The sequence below is a fragment of the Acomys russatus genome, chromosome 28 (genome assembly GCF_903995435.1).
Source record: "Acomys russatus chromosome 28, mAcoRus1.1, whole genome shotgun sequence".
In the NCBI taxonomy this organism is placed as follows: domain Eukaryota; kingdom Metazoa; phylum Chordata; class Mammalia; order Rodentia; family Muridae; genus Acomys; species Acomys russatus.
In genome coordinates, this window is record NC_067164.1 from 36,684,239 (window position 1) to 36,697,377 (window position 13,139).

Sequence of the window (13,139 nt, forward strand, 5' to 3'; positions counted from 1 at the left end):
GCCCCCGAGTGCGCCCGGGTCCTGCCGCCGGGGAGCCCCCCGAGCGCGCCCGGGTCCTGTCGCCGCCGTCACCGGGAGCCCCCCGATTGCGCCCGGGTCCGCCGCGCTGGGCCGCCAGCAGGGGGCGCTCCGCCGGTCGGGGCCCAGGCGGCGGGAGGCGGCGGCCGTGGCGGCGGGAGGCGGGCGGAGGAGGAGGCGGGAGCTGAGCTGAGCGGGGCGGGCGGCGGCGGCGGGGCCCGAGCCCGAGAAGATGGCGGTGCGGAAGAAGGACGGCGGCCCCAACGTGAAGTACTACGAGGCCGCGGACACCGTGACCCAGTTCGACAACGTGAGGCTCTGGCTCGGCAAGAACTACAAGAAGGTACGCGCGCGGGCAGGCTCGCACCGGGGCCGGCCGGGACAAAGGGCCGCGGCGGCTCCCCCGACTCACCCAAGCCACCCACCCACCCCCGGGGCCGGCCCACCCGCCGGCCGCCGCGCCCCTCCCCGCGGCCTCCCCGCGCCGCCCCTCCCCCACCCCGCCCCCACCGTGCCCTCTGCCCCGGTGCACCCCCGCGGCTCGGGGCGGCGGCCCGGTGGCCCTGGTCCTCCAGGCTGAACGGCCCAGGCCCGGACCCGGGGGCCCCCCGCGCGACTCCGCCGCTCCGGTGTGCGTGCCGGCCGCGGCGCCCGCCCGTGCTCCCCGCCGAGCCAGGTACCGGCGCGGCCCAGGCCTCCTCGATGCTTTGTGTGTGTTGAGAGCCAGACGGGAGAGCGGGACCGTAACCCGGCACCGAGCGGGTCGTCGGAGGGGTCTCTACCTGGGGGATCACCTGCCTCCCCGGCGGGCCCCTGGCCCCTTTCGCATGCCTTTCACAATGAAGTCGCTCGCTCTGCAAGCCAGCCTCCCATCGCTTTGGGTGTGAGGTCCAGAGCCTAGGATGAGCTTCGTATCGCCAGTCCCCACCCCCACCCCATAACTGGAAATAATAAGGGTGGTGAACAAAAGGGTTCAGGGAGCCCTACCTGTCTTTTTTTTTTTTTTTTTTTTTAACTAAATCTCATTCTTGTGTTTTCATGGTCTTTAGGCATTTTTTCTTTTTCTCCCCCTGGATATGGCCTGCTTCCTCACTACCCCCCGCCCCCCAGCTAAGGCTTCCTTTTTCTAGCTTTGTTTTACACCCCCCCAACTCTCCCTACCCCAGCTTTGCAGCCTGTCAGCGTCTGGTTGGTAGGCACCTTCAGAACTCAACCGCTAATCCTGGTTTGAGTTTGGGGTCTCTGTGGGTGTCGGATTCTTGACAAACAGCTGTTGGGTCTGCGGCTTGTGTGTGCCCTCAGCGTGAGACTCTGGATCCCGGGCTTCTGTCTTTGACCTTTTGAAGGGAGATCAGTCTAGGGTCTTAGTCTGAAGCCCCGAGGGCATTGCCAGCTGTGACCTGGTTCGGCTTTCAAGTACTTAACTCTGTCACTTGCGTCTCACTGCTCAGATCTCTTTACACCTCCCACCGAGAGGTGCTGACTCTGATTAGAGAGAGGAAATAGGGGTCAAAAGGTAAAGAGAAAGTTAGCTTCCTGGCTCAGTGAGCGGAACAGAAAGTTGGATTCCAGGTAGCACGGAAGCGTTTGAGGCCATTGTTTCCTCGGAAAAAGGATAGATAGATTTTTATCTTCCTACTTACTATCAAGCTGGGTGGGTGGGCTGCGCGCCTCGCCAGAGAAGAGACCCTTACAATGACAACCAGTGCCCACTTTCAGTGGAAGCAAACCGCACAGGCTTAGTTTTCAAGTCGGCTTGTCCCTGCCTCACCCTCCTTGCTCTCTTCAGACACCATTGAGGGCGGAAGCCCGGTCTTTGATCGTGTCCCCCCCAAGAAATACATTGTTGCATCACTTAGAGCCTCAGAGGGATTTCTGGTTGTTCCCTGGCTTGAACTCCCTAAACTTTCAAAAATGTTACTGCTAGTTGGAGATGAGGTGCCCAGATTAACGGGGTGTCCTGAAAGTCCACTGTCAGGGTGCAGCTAAGGAAGAGTATAACCCTTCCCCGGCTGCCAGTCCCCAGTGCTGGCAAGCTGGGCTGCAGCCCACAGGATCCAGGAGCCCTCCTCTTATAGACTGGACACGTGGAGGAGAAAGGCACAACTGTGTCTCTTTCAGGTGGTGGAGAATTTATCTGGGATCTGTTTCTCTTCCTTTCCCTCCCTTCCCCAGTACATCCAAGCAGAGCCACCAACCAACAAGTCCCTGTCTAGCCTGGTGGTGCAGTTGCTGCAGTTTCAGGAAGAGGTTTTTGGCAAACATGTCAGCAACGCACCACTTACTAAACTGCCGGTGAGTTCGGGGGTGGGGGGTGGGGGTGGGCAAATCCTCCAAACTGGAGACTGTTTTGTTTTGCTCTTTATTTTATTTTATTTTTTCCCTACTGTGCCTATAATCGGAGAATTAGGGAGGCAGAGGCAGGTGGATCGCTGTGAGTTCAAGGCTAGCCTGGTTGACAAAGTGACTCCAGGCCAGCCAAGACTACACAGAGAAACCCTGTCTTGAAAAACTAAATATAAAAATAAAATAAATTAAAAGGGTATGGAATTTAGGGGCTGAAGAGATGTCTCATTGTTCTCTTGCAGAGGTCCTGGGTTCCATTCTTTGTGCCCACATGGTGGCTCACAAACATCCGTGGGCATTCACATGAAGCACAAGCAGGCAAACACTCATTTGCATAAATAAGTGTAAGAGGGTAAGATGAAAGAGTGGGGTTTGAGGTCAGTTATGAACACACACCTGACACACCACTGTTTGGAACCCTGAGTCAAGAAGGCTTCAAGGCTCAAGCCAGCGTTGGGAGCTTAGCAACAGCCTATCTTAAGCATTTAGGAAAGCGGTTGGAGCTGGAGCTATATCCTTGGTAGAGAGGGCTTGTGTCGTCTGTGAGAAGCCCTGGACTCTCTCTTCAGTATCACAGAGGAAGGGACGGCCTAGTGGATTAAGTGTGGCTACCTGGTCCCTTGACCTGCTGGAAGGAGAGAACTGATATCCTGTGATATCTAGTAGTCCACGTATGTACACACACACACACTCACACACACACACTCACACACTCACACACACAGGTGCTCATACACATACAGACCCAGAGATTCTAAATAAGTGAGTAAATGTAATTCCTTAAAAGGGGCAGTGATGCCAGGTGTGGTGGTGCACGCCTTTAATCCCAGCACTCGGGAGGCAGAGGCAGGCGGATCGCTGTGAGTTCGAGGCCAGCCTGGTCTACAAAGTGAGTCCAGGATGGCCAAGGCTACACAGAGAAACCTTGTCTCGAAAAACCAAAAAAAAAGGGGGGGCCAGTGAGATTTTTGTTAGTTTGTTTTTTGTTTTTTTCCAGACAGAGTTTCTCTGTGTAGCCCTGGCTGTCCTGGACTCACTTTGTAGACCAGGCTGGCCTCGAACTCACAGAGATCCACCTGCCTCTGCCCCCCAGCTGCTGGGATTAAAGGCATATACCACTATGCCCAGTGAGACACTGTCTTAAAAAGCAAATAAAACAGACATTTCTAATTTTAAGAGGGAAATGAGTCCAGAGTGGGATTTTTATGTAACCAACTAACAAAACAAAACGAAAGTTATAGTGTAACTTTCACATAACTTCTTCCCTGTCTCAATTTTGTAGATCAAATGTTTCCTAGATTTCAAAGCAGGCGGATCCTTGTGCCACATTCTTGCAGCTGCCTACAAATTCAAGAGTGACCAGGGATGGTGAGATGCTTTCCTTCTCTGCTTTTCAAATTTAGCTTAGAAGGAGCTCTGCATTATTTCCTGGGGTCCTTCTGGAGTGAGAGAACCCATCTAGAAATTCTATGTGTCTCTTATTTTGGTACATGAGGAAAAAAAGATGTCATGGCCAAAATCATCTCCAAGCATGAGTGAACTGGGAATGAACTCTTCTGCAAGGGGAATTTTTAGGTTGGCATCTCAGCCTTTGTCCATTTGGATTACGTGTAGAGTGACCCATGCATTTAAGACCAGGACACCTGGGTTCTCTGTGATTTGGGCAAAATTTGCGACAAGATTACCTCCTAATTTCCCCTGTTAAGAAGTTATGTACTTGGGACTGTCAAGATGGCTCAGCAGTTAAAAGCACTGTGTGCTCTTCCAGGGGTCCTGAGTTCAATTCCCAGCACCCACATGGTGGCTCCCAACCATCCATACAGAGATCTGGTGCCCTCCTCTGGCCTGCAGGTGTACGTGCAGACAGAGCACTATATGCATACAATAAATAAGTAAAAGGATGTTATGTACTCTTGGGGCTGAAGAGGCCAGTGGTTAAGAGCTCTGGTTGTTCTTCCAGAGGACACGGTCCCATTCCCAGCAGCCACGTGGCTGCTCACAAACCTGTGTAACTCCAGTCCCAGGGATTCCCATGACCTCTTCTGCCCTCCACAGGCACTGCACGCCATGGTACACAGACATACAGGCAGGCAAAACACCTTTTCCCCCAGTCGCAGGCTTGTTACTTACCAGATTTATTGTCCCTTTACAAGGCGGCGTTACGATTTCCAGAACCCGTCGCGCATGGACCGCAATGTGGAGATGTTCATGACCATTGAGAAGTCCCTCGTGCAGGTTCTGTTCAGGCGCATCCCCCATCACCTCCCTCCCTCAGGAAGAATACAGAATAGCCTTTCCTCATGTCACCCGCCTCTTCCTTTCACAGAATAATTGCCTGTCCCGACCTAACATTTTCCTGTGCCCAGACATTGAGCCCAAACTTCTCGGGAAATTAAAAGACATTGTTAAGAGGCACCAGGTGAGTGGAGGGAGAGTGTGGCAGAGGTTGCTGAGCCAGGTGGCTGGGCTATACATTGTTGCGGTTGTTGGTACTGTTTCTCCGTGATGATGCCGTGCTACATTTTCTACTGTGCTGTGCCCCTTTCTGCTTAGCAGAGAACCAGAGCAGCAGTGTTTGCTTGCTCTGCTCGCCAGGCTTGATAGATTTGTCACTGCTCCTTGCACTGCACTGGCCCGGGAGGGAGAAAGAGCTTCTTCCTCTGGGCTGGGGATCCCTGATCTCAGGCAAGAGCGACCTTGCAGCCAGGTGTAGCGGTGTGTACCCTAGCACTGGGGACTTGGCTACATTGTGTAGTCAGACCTGCCTGGACTGAAGAGCAATACTGTTAAAAACAACCACAATGAAATCTCTCTTCTTTGGAACTACGCATTAATAAGAAGCAGATATTATGGGTAGGTGCATATAGTCCACTTTAAATTTCCCACGGGTAGGGCGGAGGAGAAGGGTCAATAGGAGAAGTAAGAGCTTGTTCTGCAGGCATGAGGACCCGAGTCCGGATGCCCAGACCGTACAGATCCCTGGGAGCTGTGGTTCATCTATGTAACACCAGTGCTGGGAGGTAGAGACAGGAGGATTCTGGGAGCTCCTTATCCAGCCAGTCTAACTGAAATGTCAAGCTCCCCGGTCACTGTCCGAAAACAAAGTGGAGAGTAAGAAAGGACATTTGCACGCCCACATGCACAGGCAGGGCACCACACACACATTTCCAGTGTGTAGCATAGCTGTGCAGAGGGACAGTTAGTTTTCCAGCTTCTCTCCAGTGCTAACACACCACTAATCCTGTGTTTCTTTGACACTTAGGTGGTGGTGTTAGAAAATACAATTTTTTTTTTTCTTTTTTAAATTTCTCTTTAGTTTTTGGAGACACGGTTTCTCTGTGTAGCCTTGGCTGTCCTGGAACTCCCTCTGTAGACCAGGCTGGCCTCGAACTCACAGAGATCCACCTGCCTCTGCCTCCCGAGTGCTGGGATTAAAGGCGAGTGCCACCACTGCCTGGAGACAAACTAATTGTAATACCACTTTAAGAAAGATTTAGTGCAGCCGGGCGTGGTGGCGCACGCCTTTAATCCCAGCACTCGGGAGGCAGAGGCAGGCGGATCGCTGTGAGTTCGAGGCCAGCCTGGTCTACAAAGTGAGTCCAGGATGACCAAGGCTACACAGAGAAACCCTGTCTCGAAAATCCAAAAAAGAAAAAAAAAAAGAAAAGAAAGATTTAGTTTGGAAGGCAGTTCTGTGGTTTCGTTTTGATTGTTTTATTTACGAGGAAGCAGATTCATGTGCTTTTCCCTGTGTTCTCCAGGGAACCGTCTCTGAGGATAAGAGCAACGCCTCCCACGTTGTGTATCCTGTGCCTGGGAACCTAGAAGAAGGTGAGTCTTGCGTTTCCTTGGTCTCGGCAGGGATGGCTCGGGCCGGTGGATGGAGGACCACTTACATCACCATATAGCACCAAGGTTCCCAGCCTTGCTACCCTGAGTCCTCCGCCTCCCGCTACAGCAGGAGAGTGCTCAGCTAGAGCCTTCGTCTAGTCATTTTTCGTGCTTCCCTTCAGTTTATCTCTCTCTCCTCTGTCTCTATCCTCAGAGGAATGGGTACGGCCTGTCATGAAGAGAGATAAACAGGTTCTTCTGCACTGGGGCTACTATCCTGACAGGTGAGGATGGGTTCTCAGGAGCCAGACACAGAAGCCCGTCTGGCAGAGCGAGAAGGCACTGTATCGGGTTGTTTGTTTACTTGTTTGTTTTTAAATATTTTTAATTTTAATTTATGTGCATTCGTGTGAGGGTGTCAGATCTTGGAGTTTTAGACAGTTGTGAGCCACCATGTGGTTGCTGGGAATTGAACCCAGGTCCTTTGGAAGAGCAGACAGTGCTCTTAACCTCTGAGCCATCTGTCTAGCACCTTGTTTGTTGTTTGGATACAGAATTTTGCTATGTAATCCAGGCTGGCGTAGAACTTGCTATGTAGATCAGGCTGGCCTCAAACATGGAGTAGTCCTCCTACCTCAGTCTCCTGAATGCTGGCATTGAAGGCATGAGCCGCCCCTCTGGCTCTGTGTGTATGTCTGTTCCCTTTTTCTTGTTTTTGTTTCTTAAGTTTATTTTTATTTTATGTATATGAATGTTTTGCCTGCATGTGTGTATATGCACCTGGAACTAGAGTGCCTCTAGGCCTTGTTTTTTGTTTTTTGTTTGGTTTTTGGCTTTTGGTTTTTATTTCTTTGTTTTGAGACCAAATCTTAACACCGAGCTGATCTGGAACAACTGCCAGTGCTTCCTCAGGGCTTCTGTTACTGAGGATCACCATGCTCAGTGCTCAATTCCCAGGGCTTGTTTTCTTGGTTTTTCAAGACAGGGTTTCTCTGGGTATCCTTGGCTGTCCTGGACTCGCATTTTACTCTAGACTGGCTTCAAAACTCACAGAGATCCTCCTGCCTATTCCTCCCGAGTGCTGGCATTAAACATGTGCACAAACATGTCTGGTTTGTTTTGTTTTGAGACAAGGTCTCACGATGTAATTTCAACCAAACTTGAACTCACTGTGTAGACCAGGCTGGCCTTGAACTCAACAGAAATCTGCTTGCTTCTGCCTCCAGAGTTCTGGGATTAAAGGTGTGTGCCATCACTCCTGCTGCTTAGAATAATTTTTCGTCTTTTAATGTCTGTGTCTACTGGTGTGTGTGTGTGTGTGTGTGTGTGTGTGTGTGTGTGTGTGTCTGTAAGACAGAGAGAGGGACAGATGGACAGACGACAGACAGGAGGGATAGGATAATCTCAAGTTCACCTCTCAGGAATGCTGTCCCCTTCCTTTAAGACAGGGTCTCGCTAGCCTGGAACTCACCAGTTAGGCTGGACTGGATGGCCAGAGAGCCTTGGGGATCCTACTGTCTGTACCTTTGATGCACCGGGTTGCAAGCGTGAGCCACCACAAGCATAAAACACTGTTTGTTAGCCGAGCGTGGTGGCGCACGCCTTTAATCCCAGCACTCGGGAGGCAGAGGCAGGTGGATCGCTGTGAGTTCGAGGCCAGCCTAGTCTACAAAGCGAGTCCAGGACAGCCAAGGCTACATAGAGAAACCCTGTCTCAAAAAAAAAAAAACAAAAAACAAAAACAAAAAAACCACTGTTTGTTTAACTTCATGTGTATGAGTGTTTACCTGCATTTTCGTATGCACACCATATGTGCGCCTGGTGCCTGCACACGCTCTTGAGCTGGAGTTATAGATCCTTATAGGTGGTTGTATGTGGTGCTGCAAATTGACCCCAGGTCCTCCGCCGGAGCAACAGCTGCCATCTCTTCCGCCCATGCCCAGCATTTTTATGTTTATATAGGTTCTGGGGATAGAACTCAGATCCTTGTCCTTACTGACTGGGTCATTCCCTGGTGTATTTTCCTTTTTATCATAGATACATACATACATACTTGTTTAAGACAAGGTGTTACTGCCGGGTGTGGTGGCGCACACCTTTAATCCCAGCACTCAGGAGGCAGAGGCAGGTGGATCTCTGTGAGTTCGAGGCCAGCCTGCTCTACAAAATGAGTCCAGGACAGCCAAGGCTACACAGGGAGACCCTGTCTCAAAAAGACAAAAACAAAACAAAAAAAAAAAAAAACCAAAGTCTTACTTATAGCTGTGGCTAGCCTGACTTGCTCTGTAGTCCAAACTAGCCTTGAACTCACAAAGATACATCAGCCTCTCCCTCCTAAATGCTGGGATTAAAAGATTGCTCTGCCATACCCGGCCTTTTTTTTTCTTGTGTGTGTGTGTGTGTCTGTGTTTCTGTGTGTGAGTGTGTGTATATGTATGTGACTGTGGGTGTATGTGTGTGTGGAATGTGTATATGTGTGTGTGGAGTGTGTGTGTGTGCTTGTGTGCTTGCATGTGTGTATATGTGTGTATATGTTTATGTGCGTGTGTATATGTATATCTGTGAGTGCATGTGTGTGTGTATCTCTATGTGTGTGTGTGTGTGTGTGTGTGCGCGCGTGTGTATATGTTTATCTCTGCATTTGTGTGTGTGTGTGTATCTCTGTGCGAGTGTGCGTGTACAGGATTGGGAGCTCATACTTTCCTCCCCCTTTGAGTTCCAGAGATCTAGCTGCAGTCCTCAGGCTTGTGCAAGCACTCCTACCCACGGAGCCATCGCTGGCCCATGTTCATAACTTTCTATAAGTGCCAAAACAGGCAAGCATGGTATGACACATCTGTAACCTCAACACTTTAGAAATCAATAAAAGAGGATCAGGAATTAAAGTCATTCTCAGTTTTTTGGGAGGTTTAGGGCCAGCCTAAGTGAAGTGAAGTCATGTCTCAAAACAAAAGTTTAAACTGTAGTAGTAAGAAAGTGTTTCCTCAAATTCATATAATTCCCCTGGGCGATCATGCAGCCTTTAAAGTGATAGAACATGAAAAGCTTTTAGGAGACTGTGAGTGAGAAGTGTGGTGAGCACCTGTGAGTGAGAAGTGTGGTGAGCACCCGTGAGTGAGAAGTGTGGTGAGCACCCGTGAGAGTGAGAAGTGTGGTGAGCACCCGTGAGAGTGAGAAGTGTGGTGAGCACCTGTGAGTGAGAAGTGTGGTGAGCACCTGTGAGTGAGAAGTGTGGTGAGCACCCGTGAGAGTGAGAAGTGTGGTGAGCACCTGTGAGAGTGAGAAGTGTGGTGAGCACCCGTGAGAGTGAGAAGTGTGGTGAGCACCTGTGAGAGTGAGAAGTGTGGTGAGCACCCGTGAGAGTGAGAAGTGTGGTGAGCACCTGTGAGAGTGAGAAGTGTGGTGAGCACCCGTGAGAGTGAGAAGTGTGGTGAGCACCCGTGAGAGTGAGAAGTGTGGTGAGCACCTGTGAGAGTGAGAAGTGTGGTGAGCACCCGTGAGAGTGAGAAGTGTGGTGAGCACCTGTGAGAGTGAGAAGTGTGGTGAGCACCCGTGAGAGTGAGAAGTGTGGTGAGCACCCGTGAGAGTGAGAAGTGTGGTGAGCACCTGTGAGAGTGAGAAGTGTGGTGAGCACCCGTGAGAGTGAGAAGTGTGGTGAGCACCCGTGAGAGTGAGAAGTGTGGTGAGCACCCGTGAGAGTGAGAAGTGTGGTGAGCACCTGTGAGAGTGAGAAGTGTGGTGAGCACCCGTGAGAGTGAGAAGTGTGGTGAGCACCTGTGAGAGTGAGAAGTGTGGTGAGCACCCGTGAGAGTGAGAAGTGTGGTGAGCACCTGTGAGTGAGAAGTGTGGTGAGCACCTGTGAGAGTGAGAAGTGTGGTGAGCACCTGTGAGTGAGAAGTGTGGTGAGCACCTGTGAGAGTGAGAAGTGTGGTGAGCACCTGTGAGTGAGAAGTGTGAGCACCTGTGAGAGTGAGAAGTGTGGTGAGCACCCGTGAGAGTGAGAAGTGTGGTGAGCACCTGTGAGAGTGAGAAGTGTGGTGAGCACCTGTGAGAGTGAGAAGTGTGGTGAGCATGTGTAGTTTTAGCTACCCAGAAGCTAGAGACAAGAGGTCCCTTGAGCCTAGGGCTTCTTTCTGAGTTCTTCTGAGAGACATGATATGACTTCCCTTTTAGGGTTTTTTGTTTTTTGAGACAGGGTTTCTCTGTGTAGCCCTGGCTGTCCTGGACTCATTTTGTAGACCACGCTGGCCTCGAACTCACAGAGATCCACCACTTCTGCCTCCTAGAGGGCTGGTATAAAGGCTTGTGCCAGCGCGCCTGGCTCCTTTCAGGTTTTAAAATGTTACCCAAGGGATCGGAGAGATGGCTCAGAAGTTAAGGGTACTGGCGGCTCCTCCAGAGGTCCTCAGCTCAAGGTGTCTCACAACCATCTACAATGTGATCTGATGCCCTCTTCTGGCCTTCGGTTGGACATGTAGACAGAGCACTGTATTCATAATAATAAATAAACAAATCTTTAAGAAAAAAGTTACCAAAGAAAACATACTAGACAAGTGTATTATAATTGTAATTCTTTTTGAAGCAGTGCTTTGAGCTGACACAGGTGCCCAGGACTCACTCTGTGACCCAGGCTGACTGGACTCAAGGGATTCTGTCTCAGTGTCCCATGGTCACCTATACTAGATTATTTTTATACTTTTAAACCTTTTTTTTTTCTCCTTATATGTTTTACTTCTTGGTTGGTTGGCTTTCTTGTTTTGTTCTGTTCTTTTCCCCCCTTCGAGACAGGGTTTCTCTGTATAGCCTTGGCTGTCCTGGATTCACTTTGTATACCAGGCTGGCCTTGAACTCACAATGATCCACCTGCCTCTGCCTTCCTGAGTGCTGGGATTAAAGGCCTGCACCACCACACCGACCTGATTGTCTTTACCTTTATCTGTTTTTATTTGTTGGTTGGTTGGTTGGCTGTCTTGATTTTTGAGACCATCTTACTGTGCTGCTCAGGTTGTGTCAGACATCAGATCTTCCTGCTTCAGGCTCCAGAGCCCTGTGATTACAGGGCTTTGCATCACCAAAGCTGGCTTTAGTGGTTTTTGTTCCTGTTTGTTGTTGGCCTGTGCTCATCACGTGTTCTACCACGGAGCTACCTCTAGCCTCATTCACCTATTTATTATGGGACAAGTTCTTACTACACTGACCAGGCTGTCCTTAAATTCTCTCTATAGTTTAGGCTGCTCTTGAACTTGCATGGATTTTTTCAACCTTTAGTGTGGAGATTATAGACACAAGTCGCCACACCCAGCAGCTTGAAATGTTTTATAATATGCTTTTATTGCTTTGTGGTAAGAAGAATCCCAATTCAACTGGACAGATCAACAGCTGATATTTTTGTGTGAGTGTAACATGACAGGGCTGGTATATAATTCAGCAGTAGAGCTTGCTAGTACATGCTAGGCCCGCGGTCCATGGCGATGCAGTGCAAGAAGAGCGCAGGGCTGCGTCTCATCCCAGCACGATGTCCGTTGTCTGCTTCACGCTGAATCTCTTCCGGCAGCTACGATACATGGATCCCAGCTAGCGAAGTTGAAGCACCCGTGGAGGACGCTCCCACGCCGGAGAAGCCTAGGAAGGTGAGCTCCTCTGGCACCTCCATCCCCGAAAGATCAGCGAGGACTAGACCTCCCTGGCGTGGGAGCAGGCACTCTGTCCACTTGGTCTTTCTAGTCAGAGCCGTGCCTTCCGGCAACTAACGTGACCTGCCTCTGCGCTTCAGGTCCACGCGAAGTGGATCCTGGACACAGACACGTTCAATGAGTGGATGAATGAGGAAGACTACGAAGTCAGTGACGACAAAAGCCCTGTTTCCCGCCGAAAGAAGATTTCAGCCAAGACGTTGACAGATGAGGTGAAAATTCTCCTTTCTCTTAGCGCTCTCATCTTAAGCCTGAGAGGAGCCTCTCTGGGCACAGGAGGCTGGTACTCACCCCGTTCTCTGCTGCGCAGGTAAATAGCCCAGATTCAGACAGACGGGACAAGAAGGGGGGCAACTATAAGAAGAGGAAACGCTCTCCCTCTCCTTCGCCAACCCCCGAAGCTAAGAAGAAGAACGCTAAGAAAGGGTACGCAGCCTCTGGCCAGGGCCTACAAGCACTGTCCTGTCCGCCTGATGTCAAAGGAAACACAAATATTTCTCGACGTCACTGGCCTCTAGCTGGTGTCTGAGAAGAGGGTGAGGGGATCTTCCTGTGCCTGCTCGATGCTTGTACTCCCAGGCATTGAACCAAAGGAAAGCTTAGCCACCTGATAGGAAACCTGGTACTCTGCATGTGCCGGTTTCTGTCCCACCCAGCTCGGCCGTGGTGGTTCTCTCTCACTTTCCTTTAAAACCTTCTAACTGCCTCAGCTGTCTCATTTCCTTCCCAGACCCTCAACGCCTTACACTAAGTCAAAGCGAGGTCACAGGGAAGAGGAACAGGAAGACCTGACAAAAGATATGGACGAGCCCTCTCCAGTCCCAAATGTAGAAGAGGTGACACTCCCCAAAACAGGTATGGGCCAACCCCTACCCTTTCCCACCCCTGCTGTGCCCAGCTCCTTAAAGGGCCGCTTTTCCAGACCTAACGTACCCTTCCCTTCTGATTTTTTAGTGAAATTATCATTAGTTTTGAACTTCTGTGCCTTATATCCATGTGTCATGTGGCCCTGCCTTACAACTCAGAGCAGTTGTCTGAAAACTCTGCTTTTTCTGTGTTGAAGATCAACCCGGGCACCTCCTGTGTTCTAGCAAACGCTCTACCACTGAGCTACACCCCACAGCCCTCCAAACCCTTTTGTCTGTATTTGCATGTGCTGGCCAGTGGTCAACTTCCAGTATCATGCTTCAGGAGCCTGTACCTTGTATTTTTAACATGCGTGTGTCCGTGTGTGTGCGCGCGCGTGCGTGC

The 13,139-nt window shown here is 50.6% G+C and overlaps 1 protein-coding gene across 6 annotated transcripts in view; it reads left to right on the forward strand.

The window, feature by feature from the left end:
• The first annotated feature begins 202 nt into the window (after positions 1-202).
• Smarcc2 (SWI/SNF related, matrix associated, actin dependent regulator of chromatin subfamily c member 2) overlaps positions 203-13,139 on the forward strand; it is a 32,936-nt gene continuing 19,999 nt past the window's right edge. For 5 of the 6 annotated variants that reach the window (XM_051170658.1, XM_051170662.1, XM_051170659.1 and 2 more), the window contains exons 1-11: positions 203-361; positions 2,194-2,313; positions 3,647-3,732; positions 4,518-4,599; positions 4,691-4,783; positions 6,126-6,195; positions 6,410-6,479; positions 11,750-11,825; positions 11,969-12,100; positions 12,199-12,314; positions 12,619-12,743. In XM_051170658.1, coding sequence (XP_051026615.1) covers positions 251-361; positions 2,194-2,313; positions 3,647-3,732; positions 4,518-4,599; positions 4,691-4,783; positions 6,126-6,195; positions 6,410-6,479; positions 11,750-11,825; positions 11,969-12,100; positions 12,199-12,314; positions 12,619-12,743 — 1,081 coding nt within the window. In that variant the 5' untranslated portion in view covers positions 203-250. The remainder of the gene's footprint in view (positions 362-2,193; positions 2,314-3,646; positions 3,733-4,517; positions 4,600-4,690; positions 4,784-6,125; positions 6,196-6,409; positions 6,480-11,749; positions 11,826-11,968; positions 12,101-12,198; positions 12,315-12,618; positions 12,744-13,139) is intronic. The other variant, XM_051170660.1, reaches the window with a different exon arrangement.